Source organism: Eretmochelys imbricata, chromosome 5 (assembly GCF_965152235.1).
Source record: "Eretmochelys imbricata isolate rEreImb1 chromosome 5, rEreImb1.hap1, whole genome shotgun sequence".
In the NCBI taxonomy this organism is placed as follows: Eukaryota; Metazoa; Chordata; order Testudines; family Cheloniidae; genus Eretmochelys; species Eretmochelys imbricata.
In genome coordinates, this window is record NC_135576.1 from 99015035 (window position 1) to 99034800 (window position 19766).

A 19766-nucleotide genomic window follows, 5' to 3' on the forward strand; every position below is an offset into this window, starting at 1 on the left:
CTCACTTTAACTCAGCACAGCACCACTCAAGTTTGGCCCATCCACCCCTCCATCATGACAGAGTCAAGTTTCAGAGTGGCATTGTGAGCCACTGTGCAGTGTTCCAGTGTCACTCAGGTTGGGGTGCCTGGCACCAGAGCAGCTCTACCCCACCAATGGTACGCACCATGTGTAACGTGCATATGGCTGCAGGCGCCACTGGTTTGGGATTTTTTTTTTTTTTATTGTCCCCTGCTCTGATCTTCACTAATGGTAGCAAGAGTAACGTGATCTGTGGCTGTCTTTGTTGATTGTTTGACAATTAATTTTATGTTTAATCATAATGTGTAGGTTTTAATTTAGTTTCACTATATAATTTCTGTAACACCTCATACTAATTACTTCTTCTGTGCACCAGTCTCTGTACCTTTGCCTGCAGTTTCTTGAAAGCTTTATTTTATTATTTCAACTTTTCTGCTATATGAAGTTGTCCAACAAGTGATGCTGATTCAGGTCACAGGTGAACTGAAAATATAGACCCCTCTTGCACACCCAAATTCTCACTGCCAGGAAATGGAGTTTTTTACTTGCAGAATCAGGCCAGAAATTATGAAAGTTCTCATGTCTACCATATATGCTAAATTCCTCCATAAAATTAGTTTATGTGGAACATTTAGTGCACTACTTTCTAACAGTTAAAAGTCACAGTGTAAGAGAAATGGCAATGGGGAAGAAACTTGTTCCTACTCATTCCACTAGGCCTCCCCAAAGGCAGGAGTTTAATAAAAGGGATAAGGAAAACAGCTATGGAGAACTAGGGTCTCAGCCCTATCCTACTTGAATGTGCTTTCCTCCAGATCTTCATCAGGACCCTGACATGTCCCATTTGGGTCAGTCCACTACCAAGTGTCAGTTCTGGGAGATTGGTCCCAACTGGAGCTACTCACTGGAGGAAAATGACATTTCTAAATGACAGATTGGGCTATGCAGGATATTATGCCAGCTTCACACTGTTTAAAATGCTTAGGGCACATCTTCACAGAAGAGATAGCCATCTTGGTTATCATGGGGAAGCAAAGCTCCTTTTCACCTGGAAGGGAAAGGGACTAGAGAACTGATGCAAGATTCAGAAAGCACAAAAACCTTAGCATCAGGAGTAGAGATACCTATTACTAAGAAAGAGAACAGAAGCAGCCCATTCCTGAGTGGGGAGGCTTCCGGGCAAAAAGTGTGTTTTCAAAGTTGATTTATCAATACACTGAGAAATAAAAAACAAAGCTTACCTCTAAAGCTCTTAGTTGTACAGTTGCTGCTTTATAATCAGATTCTAGTCTATTCTTCTTGGAATTCACTGTAGTGCTCTGAAGAACCAAATCCACTTTGAGGATGTTCAATGTTATGCAATTCTGCAGAGCAAAACACAAAAAATTATCTCTCTTTTGTCATGAAACACTCGAAACTGATATTGTCAGTAGCATCAGGCTTTACAAATCAGATTACAAGATATCAATTTTTAAATGAAGTTCTGGACTCCAGATTCAGCTCTCCAGCCCAGTTCTGTTTTCAGTCTGTTTCTTGAAGCAGCAAGGTGTTTGCTAAACGTCTGATTTGTTTTGTAGAAAAAGCAGAGCTTTGCTGGTGTGTGGGATGTGCAACTAAACATACAGATTTGTTTTTTTAACATTACTTACAGCTGTGAAGGTTATGTAAACAACATCTAGGAAAATCCTCTGCTTTAAAGTTACAAAAATTGTGAAGTAACTTGTTAAAAAACCTAAGAAAGATTACATTATTTGAAAAAAAGTGTACAATTTTTAAAGGTTACAGCTATTTAAGGGGAAAACAAGAGCTAAAGTTCTGCAACAAAAAGAGGGAAAAACCAATTACTTAACTGTGTCACGCTTTGGGGTTCACCCAGGTCAGCAAGGAGTTCACACTCACCACCTGCTTTGCAACTCTGGTTGCCTAGAATACTATGCTGCGGTAGCTCACAGCCCTGACACCAACAGCCAGCATACAAGCATGCAGGCTTTCACTATTCAGTTACTCTTTTCAGGAGGACCTCAACAACCCTTCCAGCACCAAGTTCTCCCCCAAAAACTTCTTTCTGCGGTATCTAGTCCTTTTCACTTGAACACTCACAAAATCTTACGAAGTTCACTACTCCTTTAAAGAGACAGTACATAGCAGTAGCCTGTTAATTTGGCTCAGAATTTTACTGTTCATTTGAAACACGGTACTGAGATGGTTGTGTAGCCTAAACTGTTGTATAATCCATATACATTTCTGTGACCCGTAATTAACAACCATCATTCTTCCAAGTTTCAGAGTAGCATCTGTGTTAGTCTGTATTTGCAAAAAGAAAAGGAGTACTTGTGGTACTCTAAGGTGCCACAAGTACTCCTTTTCTTTTTATCATTCTTCCATGCAGCTGGGCAATCAAACACCCTCCAATCTGTATTGCCAAGGAACAGAAAGTATATTAGAAAGTCAGTTTGCTATGGGGTAGTGGGAGGAGAAGAATAAAATACTCTTCCACACAGGGTGTTCACTGGTCTATAACTGTACATGCCACTTTAGCTGTGCTGTGTATGAGAAGCAGAGGAACGCTAACTGCACCCAAGAAGCATGTATGTTGACTGATAAACACAGTCATCCTAGAGTGTGATGCTGTTCTTATAAATTGATATTTTAAAATTTTAATTTAGAAAATTGTTAATAAAAATAATATTGCTTTTGAAAAAGTACTTGCTTAATAACAGCATATTACCTATACAAAAGTACTTTTTAAAAGTAATTTGCAAACCCTGGGGGCCCACCGTGCCTTAAAATTGGTTATCTTCTGCAATTCTCTGTGGTTTTCGAAGCTGCTTCAGCCAGATGACCCTACATGATCCGTGAAAGACTCCAACCTCTGCCATTCAGGGCTTACCAATATACTCCAAAACAACTCATCTGTTTGACATGGTAAGCAGAAGCTTCTTTTAATGCTGGTTACTCAGTGCAATAGAACCAGCATTATTTCACAGGCAACACCCAAAAAAAGAATTAGAGGGGTAGCTGTGTTAGTCTGTATCCACAAAAACACTCACCCCCAAAGGTGGTAGGAAACAACTGAAGGCTTTCACAGGAGACCATTTAGCATAAGCAGCCCCCCAAAAAGTCCTGGGAATTGAAGAAGATGATTAAGGAGCAGGAAGAATATCTACTTTGATTATTAAAACTTAAGGATTTTATTTTATGGTTCTCTACCTTTCCCAAACAAGTGGCCATTACCATTTATACAACAACAAAGGTGTTCACAGTATTTTAAAATATGTATGACTGATTCATTATTCCAAGGAGTTTAAAATTATTGAAGGGCTACAGACAAATTGAAAACGAGTCCGTTCTTTAAAAACCTGAGTTCAAAGTAATTTCAGCTACTGCACCTGACCCCTTCTTGATTTTTGTGATTTTACAATTGCAGTTTACAGTTTGTAAAGGGCGGGGTAGTCTCAGGTGCTGTGTGAAAAACCCACCTGAAGTAGACAAATTAACTATGCAGAGGAAACACAAATGAAACATGCACAAGTGCTGTCAAAAAGACAAAATAAACTAGAAAAAAAATACTGAAAAGATTCTTTTTTAATTATCATAAACTAGGGTATTTTTTGTAGGACCAAGAAAATATGTTCATACAGAAGTAACGGTAAGAAAGAGATCTAAGGAAAATAAAATTAATTTAAAAATGTATATGGTAATAGAAGAAATTTGGTGAAAAGGTTATATACTGCACATATGTTTGCTAGGCAATTTCATGGGCTGGAAGCCTCTTAAGCCAGCAAGAAGGCAGCTTTTATCCAAGTCAGTTTATAATATTTAAGTACACATGTAGTAAACTCTGCATGCCAACAACAGAAAGTGGAAAGAGTTTATATGGGCTATGTTCAAACCGAAGCACATCTTCATGTAGCAGAAGTAAACTTAGCTCTTTTAAAAATAAAAACCTACATTTCAAAACACCTCCCACTATTAAGGCAGGCTCTACTCCCTCCCCCTTTTTTATTTTTATTTTTTAACTATACTAGGCCCCTCACAACAAGGAAAAATGTGTATAAAGCTAAGAAGGAGCCATACCTTTATGAGTTGCATTAATTCTGTAACAAGTTTTGCTTTTTGGATATTAATTTCTTTGATCCTGGCATTTGTTTGTTGAGACTCCTCTTCTAGATTGATGGCATCTTGCTCCATCTGTTTCAGACTATGAAAGAAAACAATTTATTATTAATACTGATTAAATCATGCTGAGATACCCAGGTTCTTAATCCTAAAGGGTCCATCATAAATGAATACATTGAAAATTAGAAGAGGTCCAACTGCCCTTACTAAATAAAGAAAAAGAGGAATCTATTTTTCTGCCTCTTGACTTCCTGCTCCTCCCATCCTAAAGGATTCTGTAAAAAAATTCAGCAGAAAATGTTATCTGTAAAAGGGATCTCATTCTTAATTATAAAAAGAAAAGCAGTACTTGTGGCACCTTAGAGACTAACCAATTTATTTGAGCATAAGCTTTCGTGAGCTACAGCTCACTTCATCGGATGCATACTGTGGAAAGTGTAGAAGATCTTTTTATACACACAAAGCTATTACCAGCAGGAGAGTGGGGTGGGGAGAGGTATTTTTTCATGCTTTGTATGTATAAAAAGATCTTCTACACTTTCCACAGTATGCATCCGATGAAGTGAACTGTAGCTCACGAAAACTTATGCTCAAATAAATTGGTTAGTCTCTAAGGTGCCACAAGTCCTCCTTTTCTTTTTGCGAATACAGACTAACACGGCTGCTACTCTGAAACCATTCTTAATTATGGTTCTAAAACAAATCTTACATTCTTCCTCCATTTCCTTTTTCTATTGTCTGTAAGCAGACTATCACCTTTTTTGGAAAGCTGACCTGTATTTAATGTTGCTCTATGGATTAGAACACCATTTCAAACCCCAAACTGAATTTATCCTACTCCAGAACTTAGATTCTTCTACATGATAACTATACAGCTATCAGATACTGTAATAAAGAGTCTTTTGACTGTTAAGGTTGAGAGTATGTATCACTAAGGGTACGTTTGCACTACAGACGCTACAGCCACACAACTATGGTGCTGCAGATGTGCTGCCGTAGCATGGTAGTGTAGACACTTCCTACATTGACAGAAGGGGTTTTTCTGTCGATGTAGGTAATCCACCTCTCTGAGAGGCGGTAGCTAGATTGATGTAAGAATTCTTCTGTCAACCTAGCTGTGTCTACAGTGGGGGTTAGGTCAACCTAACTATATCACACAGGGCTGCAAAAACTTTCACAGGCCTGAGTGATGAAGCTAGGTTGACCTAAGTTTTAAGTGTAGACTAGGCTTAATTTTAGAGTAAAGAATATGACAAGGATGTTGTAAGTATCCCCAAACCAAGCATTTTCAACCCAAGAAATTCAGAATTAAGATTACACCTGTAAGAAATCTGAACACGTTAAGGCAAGTAATGCACAATTAAGACACTCAAACAACCCTAACTCTACCCTGTAATGATATCATTCAATGAGGATATAATTACAATTAAGGCATTTTAAAGTGTGTGTTCCCAACAAGATGAAACTGATTTTCCCCCCGTTCATTGCATCATTTTAAGTAAGAGTTAAGGCTGTTTTCTTTAATTTCTGTTCTATGTATTAATTTATGAAAAACAGCTACTTATCTTCTATTATTGCTCTCACTGCAGAGGAGAGTTTGGAAATTTTGGCCTATGTTTTTAAGCCTGGTTTCCCAAAGTTAGGCTCTTAAATAACAGTGGCTTGATTTTCAGAGATGCTGAATATCTGCAGCTCCCACTGAATTCAGAAAATTTGGCCACTTTTTCGGGAGTCCAGGTTTCAAAATTTTGGTCAAATATTTTAAGAGTGGTTATACATTAGCACAAAACTCCAAAAATTATTTGCCTCCTCTTTTTATTGACAAAAAATATTTTCTCCACTATATAATAAACCTTAAGAAAAAGAATGACTGAGTTTTCTGGTACTGAAGCAGTGCAACATACAACTGATTAGGAGATCTTAATTAAAGAGAAACTTCAGAATTTTGTCTTCACTGGACTAATAGAGATTAATGGACAGGATTAGTTTCTGGGAGGAAGGTTTAATATGCTATAACCCATTCTGACTGGACAACAAAGCAGAACTGAATCTGAATTTAGAAACCGCTGTCTGTACTTTATCCTCTAATGATGTCCTAAGAAAATGAAGCAACATTGTAACACTAAGATGCAAGGACGCTACATGACCACATTTAGGTCAGTCCATTTATCTTTGTAGCACTTGCTATAATGTACTTTATTTCCCATCTCATCAGCAAAAAAATAATATAATGATGTTTCATGCGAGTACTAAGATAATATTTGAAGATGAACCCTTTTAAGGTTGAGGCTTCAGTTTGTTTTTTCAAGTGTTTATGAAACAAAGATCAGGTAACATCTTTGCCGATCATGTAAAATTGTGTGATCATCTTGTAACAGACCAAAACACCCATGGGAAACTAGATTAAGGGTTTGTCTATACACAAAGGTTGTACTGCTTTAACTATATTGGTAGTTAAAGTGTATAACCAACTAGTGCAGATGCATGTATACCAGTATAAAAGGTGCTTATATCGGTATCCTTATTCCTATAAGGGAAAAATAAATAAAAACTATTAGAGAACAAAGGTACCTTTAACCTGGCATAACATCCAGTATAATTTTTTTTTTTTTAAAATCATTCCCCTCCTCATTTGTATCAGAAAGAGTTTCACCAGTATACAAAACTGTGTAGATCAGGCTTAAGAGAACAAATATATTCTCACTGGTGACCTCAATCACAGATGAACCTATATTTCACAAGTGAAAGGTAGGAGAATCAAGCCTCTGCGTCACCTATACCACTCCATTTCTGAAGCCCAGCTGCCAACTAGTTCTTAAGAATAAATTATATCTTGTCAGAATCAATGGGCTAGAGGTAGCCAAGACACATTTTAGGGATTGCTTGTTATTTCCATTTTGTTATTGAAATAGCCCTAGTCACCGATATACAAAATCATAACTGATGTTAATACTTCAGACTTATTTCTGCATCTTAATGCCGTCTCAGTAAGAGAAAATATTTGCAATCAAACAGGCTCATCAGAAGTCATACCTATCGTGTTTCATACTAATTTTTGATTCCAGTTGTTTCCTTTTGTTTTTTCTCTCCAAATGCTCCTTCTTTTGCTGTCTCAGCTCATTATCTTTGCGTTCCAGATACTTCTGCCTCTCATATAACGTATGCAATTGAGAATCCCGTAACTGGAAACGTCTATTAATATCCTATAGTAAATAGTGGCACAAAAAAATCTTTAATATTCTCATTACAATCATACCAGATTCAGGCCAAATACTAGTTTTATTGAACAAAAAATTGGCAGTATTTCAATCTACGTAATTTAGAATTTTTTTCTAAACACTAAAATAAAACAACCTACCTTTAGTTGGTTTTCCAACTGCCTTCTTTCATCTGCATCTACTGTGACAGTGAGAAACTGCGCTGGTCTCAGGGATGTGTTACTAGAAATAGTTTGGTTTGTATAAGCAGACACTTTCACTGAATACCTTTCTTCTGCTGTGTAGATTTGCTTAAATTTGGTTTCTTGTATGACCTAAACATGAAAACCAAAGCCATTTGACAAAAATCTTATGTAAGGCTTACCTGTTCTGAACAAGGAAGATTATTTTCAGGCTAGAAAATAAAACTAACTATGATTTGGAGTGGGAATACTAAAATTAGTCAAGTTTCTGGTTTATGAACATGCCATTGCATAAAGGAGATTAAACAAGTTTGTTGCATCATTGAATTTGAAGTTTTTGCCGACTGAATTAAAATAGCAATTAAAAAAAAACATATCACACTCATTCTGTGTTATCATACACAGTAAAACAACTGCTGTGCTTCTGTGATGAGTGAATGACTCCTGTATAGACACAAAATTATATAGGTAGTTCTTTCAGATTTTTGGAGAAGAAAGATGCTATGTAAATGTCTATTATGGTGTTCCAAAGTGTTAGCGTTTAAGGTGAATCCCAAAGCAAAACTGAGACTTAGATTAAGAACAGACAGGAGGTGTGGAATTTATCATTTATCATTATTCTTTTAAAATCTCATACCTTCCCTGATATCTGGTACTTCATGATTCACTGAAGACGCTCAAGGTGGAGACATCAGAAATAAGGGAAGCCTCAATACAACCCATGGTACTGCAATATTCAGAAGGATTATGTGACATCCTCTATCAACCATGATGAATCAAGAAGTTCCCAGAATGGAAAATAATTTGAAAATTATTTATTAAAAATCTCTGTACAGAATTCTCCCCACAACCTGGATACTGTGAAGTTACTGAGTACTGAAATCTGTGCTTAACTAAGTCTTCATTTTGCTTTGCAGTTCACCTTAAGGTTGAGAGGGCAATTCCATTCTAACTATTTTTTCTCCTTCAGGTCTATGAGTAAAGCTTCCCATGCTTGGGCTGATCCCCAAAATTAATTTATTTGCAATGTTTCAGCAAAATTGATTTAAATATTAGAGTTATTATGAGAGCATGAGGAATACCACACATTTCACTGAAAAAAAAAAAAAAAAAACACACAGTTGTGGTGCCCAAATAACTCAAAACAGCCAATATAAAATACACATAACACCTCACATAACTGTGGTCTACACAGCAGAGGAAAGAAAAATCAGGAGAAGTTTAAGTGAAGGAAAAGATTTAAAATTATTAATGTTTGAAATTTCATGTTTGTGCAACCACAGTAGAAAAGTTATTAGCTCCTGTTCTGGGCTACAGAAAGTATCATTTAGGATTTCAAATGGTATCAAATATTAGGTAAGTGCTGCAAGAGGAGCTTTTGTTTCAGAATAAATAGCCTATCATATGATCAGTAGGCAAATTGGAACTGGTGGGATTCTCTCACCTGCCACCATGAGTAATGAATTGGGAGTGTGATAGTTCCCTGTCGAGAGCATGGGGGGACCCACTTAATACCTGAAAGCATTCCCTTCACAGATATTTTAAAACTGCTGTTCTACCCCAGAAACATCATGAACACACTGGGTTGGTGAACTGGGGGCTCCTCTTCATCTGTGCTCATAAGATGAGTTGCCAGAAAAGGAGAAAAAAGTTTTTTGGACTTCTTTCACCTTCCAGTAAGTGCAAGCAGCCTGCTGTCTTCCCTTCCCATTGCCTGTGGTGATGGGGGAGAGATCAAATAACCTTGCCCGAAAGAGGATATGTGGAGAAGTGTCATTTCTCACATGGGAAGCACGATTCCCATCAGAGTTGAGGAGCAGCTGCCAGCTCTCCTCAGTTAATGCACCCAAGACACATTTTGGACATAGGCATGAACTCCAGCAAATCTTGATCACATAACAAGTGACTCCTCTTTCCTCCCCATCAAAAGAATAGGCTTCAAGACCAGTAGATAGGTCCTTCAAAATAGGGAGATGAAGAGGAATTTCTTATCTTCTGCCATCTCATCTACCCTGCTGTTCTTTCCCTACCATATGAGGATGGAGAGAGAGACAGAGAGAGATAACCTCTCTCCCACAAAGAAGGGGCAAGCTTCCCTGCCTGTAGACCTTATTCCTTGAATGAGCATTAATTTTCCCTTTCTCCCTATTGAGGACAACAGGCTCCCTTAGAAAATGTGAATTTCCAACCATACCCCAGAAGAAAAAGCAATTTTTCACATTGGGATCCCATTCTCTGTGCAAGGTGAAAAGCAACTGTTCACCACAAACAGAACTACTGGTCCTGAAGGGCGTATTTCTTATTACAGTTACAAGTGCAAATCTTGAATGCATAATTCAGCACTGACTGAGGTATGGGGCGAGGAGAGCGAGCGAGCACGCACGCAGGCTTCCCAGGAAGGTGACTCTTTCTGTAAGCCCATTTAAAACAAGTCTAAATTTTCTGACAGGTTTCAGAGTAGCAGCCGTGTTAGTCTGTATCCACAAAAAGAAAAGGAGGACTTGTGGCACTTTCGTCAGCTACAGCTCACTTCATCAGATGCTCACGAAAGCTTATGCTCAAATAAGTTTGTTAGTCTCTAGGGTGCCACAAGTCCTCCTGTTCTTTTTTCTAAATTTTCTGTATTTCCTTTATCAAAACAAATAATACAGTGAGGAGGTTACAATACTATATTAGATACAAGACATTTCAAGCAGAAAGTACCTTTCAATTACTGGTCTCAATAGTTCACTGTTTTAAGTAGGGGTCATGAGATTTCCTAGCTCCAAAATGAAAACATTTATTTTAAAATTTGGAAAGCTAGTAACTGTTTGTAAGTTATTTTACTTTAAAAGTACCCAGAAACTCTCAGGCCTGACCACCCAAAAAGCTTACTTGGTTACTATAAAACAGATTCATAGTTTTGACTTTTTACCATAATAAACCTCTGAGTTTTAGAGATTTGATTAGTGCATTACTAGGGTAAGATGAACATTTAACTTCCTGTGAAGCACTGCAACCAATAGTTTGCTCCAATGTGTTAAAATCTACTCATAATGTAAGCTACTATTCTTGGTTTTCTCCCCACTAAGTAAGTTTTATTTGTACCCAAAATAACACCCATTACAACAACTTTTTTCATGTCGACTTTGCAGCAACTTTCCTAAATATGGTCTTAAGAAAATCATAGTCCTACTCATGTTATTTAGCACCTCTCACCCTTTCAATCATGCTTCTGGTCTTCTCAGTTCCCACAGGGACATCATGAACACGATACTGGAAACAAAGGTAACTCATCACAGGATGAGGAGCATCAAATAACTCTCGTAAATAAGAGAAAACACCATATTGGCTAAGGAAGAAAAAAGGTGAAAATCACAAATAGATCTTTAACCAGTTTTGTTTATGACAAGTTAGCACAAATATTCAGAAAGAAAAAAGACATTAGATCTTAAGGTAAGAGTTTGATTTGCCAAAAAAAAAAAAAAAAAAACCCATCATGCACAGCTACATCATTTTGCACTGAGACCAAAACATTCAATGTTGACAATAGTTTTAAGGTTAAGTATTTTATTGCTTACTGCAACTCTTCAACTGATCTTGAAGGTCTATTTTCAGCACATGACTCAGCGGGTGCACATACAGTATTAACTTTTAATTTCTGATGGTCACGCACCTAAATGTTACACCAAACAAGATAGTAAGTTAAAATGATACTAATGTATGAAAAAGATGTATTTCACAGAAGCAAACATTTCCTTTAAATTGATTTAATCTCCCAACCATGCATTTGAAATTACTCTGATTCCCACATGATAACCAAAGCTATTTACATCCATTAAGGCTTTTTCCTTTTCTCTACATTCAGTTAGCAGAAAACTGTGGTCAGTTAGCCGGTAAACGAAGAGAAGAAAGAAGTCCTCCCTATGTTTTTTTCCCCCATTAATGATCAATCTCTTTAGCAATGTTGCCTTGGTGATCTTCAAAATCCTGAACAGAAATGAGTTACTGTAGAAAGAAGATCCTTTCTGCATCAGCATCTGGTAAATATGTAATATAGATGTGAACTAACCCCTCCAGATGTTTAACTGATCTTTTTTACCAATTCCTTAAATATATACATTTTCAATTTCAATTTACTAGACAAGCTGAAATATCCAGTAAAAAAGGAGTCTCAAGACAAACATGAAAGGAACACAAACCACTAAAACATATGCAAGTATCCACAAAAGCCCACAACTGTGGTGCCCCAACCAGCTGAGTTCTCCATATACTACCTAACTACCACCATGCAGGAAAAGCTTTTCAGAAAATACATTAGTCAAATCAGCAGCAGTCACTGACCGTCAAATTCAGAGCCCACTGTCCCACCCAAATAGCTGAGCCAGGTATGAGTCAGATGCACAGGGATGCAAGAGCAAAAAATCCTCCTCTCTGGATTTTGAAAAATCTTGCTCTTATTTAAATTATGCAAGAGAAAAATCAGGTGGGAGTCTGTATATCTGTGGTCTCAGTACAGTTTACAAAAAAATTGATCTTACCTAGCAAATGTATTATTACATAGTGCATAAATTACTTAGTGATCATAATAAGTAGGCTCTAAACTGGAGGGTTCCTGCATCAATATTATTTATTTTAAGCTACATTTTTTACATGTTATATGACTGAGTACTTGCCTCCCGAAGAAATATTTCCATGTCTTCTTGACTTTCAAAAACAAAGGCCCTCATATCATTTGCTGAAATGTGATTTTCAACATATTTAGCATGTCTATTGTCTTTCATGTTTATCTGCTCAGATAAAAAGACAAAGGAGGATCATGAAAAGAGTGATGTAATATAATTATAAAAATAAAACACATTAAAAACAATAAATAACTTAAGACAGGTAATATCCAAGCCAATATTTAGTAAAACAACGGCAATACTTTGCCCTAAGGAAAGGTGGAAATATCAGAAAACTCCAGATTCATCTTTAGGATATTCACATGCAGTTCTCATTGATTTCACTAGTAGCCAGTGAGCACATCCAAACATAAATATAGAAACCCAAGGCCCTGTGAGGAGACAGAGGATTTGGAATTACTAGAAATTAATCTGGTTTTCTCAAAAGAATTCTCAGACAAAACAAATCCATTGTTTAAGATGAAGGAAGGTTTTTGTACCCTGATAAAATATGGTAATACTAGGAACATATCAATACACTAAAATTATATTAGCTGTAAAAGGATCAAGATATGTTTGAGAAAATGAACACACACGACTATACAACTCTATTAAATAGAGTGGCAGTTGACCAGAGTTGGATTGATTCCACCAGAATTTCAGAACAGGTGAGCCAGTTTTAATTCATCTAAAAGTTTCAGATGTTCCTAAAACCCTCAAAAGAAACAGGGTTATATTGTACAGTACAGATTAGGTAAAAAAGATTCAGATGTTCATGGACATTGTGAAGATTAACTAGCCTTGAAGGAGAAAGGTAACGGCCCTTTGATCAAGATATGTTTTTGATTAACTTGACCTGACAATGCTATATCCAGCAAGACCGAATGATCTGGAAAGGGCAAAAATAATATTTGATTCTGATAATACAAAACCATTTCTGGCATTTCCAAAACCAGCATGAAGCAGCAAGTTTAGAAGGATCAGTTAAACTTAGTTACTGACTCCTGAGTACCTTAAACTATATAAAATGAACATTACTGACAACTACTGGTAATAATAGGAAAGTATGGCCAAGAAACAAACCAGGACTGAGCACAGACTGAACGCCTCTATGCCTGCCACTAGATGTGGAAAAGAAGCAACTGAAGCAGGTGGGGGAGCAAAAGTCCTCTTACAACTTCTGCTCTAAATATTCAAAGCTATGAGAAGGCTCGCATGTAATCCCAACCACCACTGCTTTCTTAGAAGATTCCCAAATTTCAGAGGAATACAAGAGGGATGCATCTCACCAGTTGGAACGTGTAGAGGCCACCTTGAAGTAGGGCAGTTCCATTGAAAACCTATATGTTGGATGGCTGAAAGCACTCTGTGTTCATCCATGTAACAACATACCGAAGGTACAAAGGAGTCTAGTAAAACTTTCACACTTGTCACATTACTTGAATGAGATAAATTACACATCTTAACCAGCTGTAGACACTGATTTACATATACTCCAGTTTGCTAACTCATTGTAAAACAGTAGATAAGGTAGGGAGCCTCCAGATTTTAGGTTTATAATAGAAATAACAACCAATCTAGAATTTAATTTTTTTAAGACACACTATTAACCACTAATTAGTATTGTACTCAAGCGAATTTTCTTACTGCAAGCATCATGGGTTCACAGACACTTCTTTTAAATCGGTCTTTGTTCTCCCTTAGCCACAGAAGAGCATTGTATGTGTCTCGATATCTCCCTCTGAGCTTATCTTCCTTCAGATTCATCATATTGTTAAACTGTACAATGCGATCAGTTACTCCTGTAATTTTGTTTAAGAAAGTTATATTAAATCATGCCTACACATCACAACTAAAGATTTCTAATATTTAATAACTATAGTGCTACAGTATTATGGTTAGGAAAGACCGTTTCTTATTTTCATACATTTATGAACAGTATCCCATCTATTCTAAAGGATGTACTCCATTAAAATTTTAAATCCAAGAACTATGTGAAATAAACAGAAATGTTAATCTCTGTTTTGAAGTACAATGTCAGAGTATAAATATTAATATTCAAACTAATTTTTGCAATGGGCCTATTCTAGGTGCAGAGATATTCAAGTCAACAATTGCCAAATAATATAGCCAAAAATTCTGGACTGCCACTATCTTAAAAAAAAAAACAAAAAAAACCCCAAAACCTTCTCCACCACTACTCGAAAAAGGGAGGAGGAAATTGTATACTTGTGGGGCATTGGGGGATAAGAAATTTCTATTTCAGAGTATTTTTCTATTTGTTATTTATTTGGTGACAACAGAAGAATGTTGCTGTAATGCAAGAATGGTGCGGGAGGGTTCTTGCCACCCAAGAGAAGAAAGGGAGAACTCATTCTCCCTCTGAAGACACACCAAAGTAGCATTCTTCATGTCATCCCCTTTTGGGAGGGACCTTGAGGTTCCCACATGATACTAAGAAAAAAATACTACAAAATCTTTCGGGAACAGAATGTTTCCAATCTACATTACTCCAACAGTGGGGAAGGAGAATAATCTTGTACTTAAGACATTGGACTGGGATTCAGGAGACAGGGTTCAATTTCCTGTTTTTCTATATCTCACTAAGCAGGACAATCAGTCTCTCTGTGCCTCATTTCTCCATTGGGGTATTTATGGATTTATCCTTGCAGTACATGGGAGGTGTTCAGATACTACAGTGTTGGGGCCATACAGACAAAAAAAATGTGTGGAAGCAAGTTAATCAAAAAGAGCTCTAAAAAGATAAATTTTAATTCTAGCTCTCAAGTTACATCAAGACAGAACTAACACAAAAGGCCAGGCTGATATAAAAAAGTGCAGTGTAATTCATTAAGGATAAAAAAGACTGGTCTCCAAGTTCATCTAACAAAGGCAGAAGGAGAAACAGTCACTAAGATAGTGCCATTTTACACATAGCATCTTGGCACCATGCCACATTTAATTCTTCTAGTTTAAATGAATACCATCAATTTAATAAAATGACCATTTCTGTCTGAAGTTTTTTTTACTTAAAGTTACAAGTAACATCTAAAAATTACTGTAATAAAGAAAAACCCTTCTGTATTTTGTTTACTTTATACATTTGACAAGACTGAAAAGTCAGTTTCAACATTTCTCCTGTACAGTCTATCAGTTTTCCTTTTGTTTGCATGGGGTTTTCACAAAGTAAGAGAAAAAATAATTTAAATAGAAAAATTCAATTGGAAAAACATACGAACTGGCAGCATCAGTGAGGAGCCGGTTTACTGAAACTACATGCAATCATTTTTTGAAAGACTAGTTTTCAAGTTGATAGTATCCCTTTAACAACAAGCTATCCCTGTCACTTTTACAGGCCTTGAAAGGATGAAAGCAATACAGAGATGTACAAAAATACAGTTACTGAGGTTTGAAGCAATTTAATCTCAGTTAAGTCACTTAAACACAAAAGAATTGCATGTAGTAACCATAGTAGGGAAAGAATCAAGCAATCTCACTTTTCTTTTCCCTCTCTAGGTTCTCTCTCTCTCTTCGCAGATCACTCATTTCACCATCAATATTTGCCTTTTCTTCTTGCAACTGTCTCAGCTCATTGTTAATAGAATCAATTTGTGGTTGAAGATTCTCAGAGTTTCCTGTACTGTTGAGCTCATTCTGCCAGTCCTCTATCATCTTACGAGCATTGTGTATTCTCTTCTGTCGATCCATTTCTTCATCTCTTTTCATTCTCAAAACTTGCTGAATTTCTTCAATCTAAGAGAAATGCAAATATTTTCCCAGAATGGCATTTACAAATGAAATTTTTGCATATACAACAAAAGGCAGACAATTACAAAAGACTGTTGTAACAGATATTGAAATGTTGATGTAGTCAAGCAGGTTTAAAAATATAAGATCTCATCCTTGCTCAGAAACCCACCAAACAACTCAAATTGATGCCTTTTTGTAAAATGACTAGAATCTGTGCCAGAATTTTAAAGAACGAATGTGTTACAATCCCAATCTTTAAACACATTATTACAGATTCTTAGATATATGTTTATCTAAAATTATAGTAAAAGTTGCATGCTACTGGATAGTTTGAGAATTAGTATAGGATTGAATAAGTTCAACGTAACAAAAAGGACTATGCAACTTGAACTCTCCCCCTTATGTTTAATTTTCATATTTATTGACTGAGTGCTTAGCTATGGAGCCTTAATGTGGCATTAACAGCTTTTTGCATTTAATTTTTTATAAATTGTGTACATATAGAAGCCCTCTGATTAGCTAACACAAGCAACCTGTTTCTTCATCTGGTTAGACTTAAGGCACCAAGGTACAGTGGATAAGAGTAAGGGAGCACTAGAAAACATTCTAATGTAGCAAAAGTATTCAACAATAGCAAAAACTTGTAATATCATATTGTATACAAAAAGTAAATTCCTTATAAAAGAACATTACATCTAACTGGAGAAGACAGTTGTTCCATGATAGTGCTCTGTTCTACTGATAAACTTCATTTTCCTCGAGGATAGCAACTTTAAGGAACTCAGCAAGTCTGAGTGCAGAGGGTGCTGGGAGATACAGTGATTCATTGCATCTCCTGGGTACTTTGTTCCTGTTGCCTCCAAATTTGCCTCTATACACTTTGGAGCGGGCTGTACCAACCAGCCGTGGGTCCCTGGAGGAGTGGAGGTTGCAGACAGCTTGCAATACTACATTTCATCTCCAGTTCAACTTTCCATCATGAGCAGCTGAAATATGGGTGTCACTGATGGAATCCAAACAGTGACTCAGCCACGACAATTCCACAATATTTCCCTGAACACTTCATGTGATGCATTTAGTATTACATCAGTGCTCCACAGCACCAACAAACAAGCATAAAAAAACCCCACACACATTAAGGTTCTCTTACTTGTTTGTCTTTCTTCTCCACTGCATCTTGTTTTTGTTTACATCTTTGAGAAGTGTCTTTGATTTCAGCAGCCTGAATACAATGACATTAAATGAAAAAAGCAAGAAATTAGCCATAATTATTTTGTATATAACTATTTTTTAAAATGATAGCAAATATGCAAAAATCAGACTTTGGAAGGACATTCAGTTTGGAGCATCAAATATTCACCTATCATAGAATTTATTTCTGACAAAAGCTGTACATTCATCAGAAGAAAATTGTTTCTAGACACCAACAGCTGTTTTATTTCATTGTAATTAGTCTAGCGATGTTTACTACATTTATATTGTCTATAATTTGTACAGAACTTATAATTGCAAGTGGTTTAGGAGCTACAGTGTAAAATCATCAGCTATAGAGCTGCGCATTTGGATTTACTTGCCAATAAAGAAAGGCTCAACATAATTCTGAAATTAAAATCACAATGCTCTTTAAGGATTGTAAATAAAAGAATTACGTTTAGAGTTTTATATTTTAAAAGGTAGCCTCCTTCTCCAAAACAACTTTCCCAAGGAAGATCTAAATGACTTAGTGCTCAACTGTGATTTTACAACAATTCCAGAGTAAGTGGCAGTGTATTGTTGCATTGTCTCAAGAGCAATCCAGGAGAGAGTCTGGGACTCGAGGCATAAGTCTCTCTACCAGGTCCTCTGCAGCTAAAGGAAGAGATTAAACTGTACTGCATTTATGTCCTGCACATCTATGCAAGCTGACATGCTTGAGAGAGAGATGGGGTGTTGAGCCAATGTCCCTCCCCCTCCTCCACTCGATTCTCTCTCCTTCCATCCACCTGTGAAAAGAAAGGGTGTGTGGCATGGCAGCTCTGTAACCTGTTCCCTGACTGAGATGCTATCTGTCATGTGGGTAACTAGTGAGGGGCCATAAGGAGGCAACTTGCATCCCCTTAAAACCTTCCAGTGCCAGGCTAGCCAGGCCACATTTTGGCTTAGTAAACCTTTCTTTTTCAAGAGGCATTTAAAAGGGACCCCACCAATCTGAGATTTAGTGAGGGTTTTTAAAAAAATATATATTAAAGTAATTTCAGGTACTGTATCTGAATATCTGAGTCCTTCTGGCAAATTTTGTTATTTTAAATCATATTTTCCTACTTATTAATTTAAAAAAAAAGTGTCTAACACTCCCCTCCAACTGTATTCAAGACCCATGCAGGCAAGAGAGGGAAGTGATTGACTATACAGGGGAAACAGTGAAAATGACTACACTCAAAGAGCATAAACTCCATTGATCTCAATGAGCGTCTTGAATTCAATGAGTCTTTCCAGTGACTTCAAGGCTTTGGATCAGACTCAAAGTACTTTCAAACTCACAGAGTAAACAGGGAAAAAAAAAACTAGAAAAATATCTCCTCTACTTTTTAACAGTCAGTAATGGCACTTAGTAAATGACAATAATCTTAGGAGTTACTTGCACAACAGTTGCTAAAAAGTTTTCAGATGCAACAGTGGATTTTTTTTATATTATGGTGCCCCTTTAAAAGAGCGTGTTAAGTAAAACAACTAAAGAAAGATATATTTTGCATACCTGAACTTGTGAATTAATAACAGCACCTGTGTGACAGCACCACTGTCTACTGTAAGTATATTGCACTGACACATAAGGATTCATCTGTAATCCCTACCTCCCTGAGCCACCAGAGCTGGGGGGGAGGGGAGGGGGGAAATCACACTGGTGTGTAGAGGAAGTGATGAAAAACTCCTGTGGCAACTGTTTGGTGAAACTCAAACCAATACAAAGAGGGAAGAACAATTCAGCATTCTTTTGCCAGAAGGAAGACCTGACAAATTCAGGATGGTAGTGAGCATCAGCATACTGGGATCAGAAAGAACCTGGAGGGTCGGCAATGGATCCAGAATTTAGAAAAATCGGGAAACACAATCAGAAGGTGTGTCCAGTTTTGAAAGGAGGAGGGAATCAGGAAGGAGAGAAGTACCTAAGGTATTGTATTTTTGGTTGTAGTTAGGGAAAGATGCACAAAAAGTAGGAGGAGAATGAGATGGGTTGTGTCTTGTTTTAATGCATTTTATATATGGTCACACAAAACAAGTTTCTCACCCCTCTGTGTTCTACTGGACTCTAAATTCTGACAGAGGTATCAAAAAACATTAAGGATAATTCATCAATATTTTACAGACAAGCGCAATTTCTCTAAAGAACCAGAGGAATACAATATCTGCTTGCTATTATCATGAATGAACTGAAAGTACTGTATGGCTGCATATGGATGGAGTTTAAAAATACTGTATTGGAGGCACAGAGCCAAATCACAACAGGGAGATACACTTCTACTTGGCTCCCTCAGCAAGTGGTATCTAGCAAACTTAGAGTTAAATCTTACCAATAACTTATTTATTTTTAAGACAATATTTAATACTTCAGCCAATCCTACAATGCCAAAGATTACGAAGAAAGCCAGCTATTAAGATTTCATGTGAAATTGCCCACTGCTGAGATGAAGGATCTACCATCTAACTGTGAAGCAATTACTGTTTCTGCTCCCACTGAAAAGCAGACTAAATCAAAGAAAACCTGCCAAAATGTAATGCCCGTTTCCAAAACGTGTGTGCGGCAATAGCCATTATGGATGGGGAAAATGGATTCCATCAACTTCAGAATAGTGCAA

At 36.9% G+C, this 19766-nt stretch overlaps 1 protein-coding gene across 2 annotated transcripts in view; it reads right to left on the reverse strand.

The window, feature by feature from the left end:
- SMC5 (structural maintenance of chromosomes 5) overlaps positions 1-19766 on the reverse strand; it is a 75469-nt gene that overhangs the window by 22836 nt on the left and 32867 nt on the right. For both annotated transcript variants that reach the window (XM_077817594.1, XM_077817595.1), the window contains exons 8-17: positions 17084-17155; positions 15681-15936; positions 13831-13985; positions 12196-12309; positions 11101-11195; positions 10739-10871; positions 7499-7672; positions 7174-7343; positions 4099-4222; positions 1263-1385 (exon numbers count right to left, since the gene is read on the reverse strand). In XM_077817594.1, the coding sequence (XP_077673720.1) occupies positions 1263-1385; positions 4099-4222; positions 7174-7343; positions 7499-7672; positions 10739-10871; positions 11101-11195; positions 12196-12309; positions 13831-13985; positions 15681-15936; positions 17084-17155 (1416 nt within the window). The remainder of the gene's footprint in view (positions 1-1262; positions 1386-4098; positions 4223-7173; positions 7344-7498; positions 7673-10738; positions 10872-11100; positions 11196-12195; positions 12310-13830; positions 13986-15680; positions 15937-17083; positions 17156-19766) is intronic.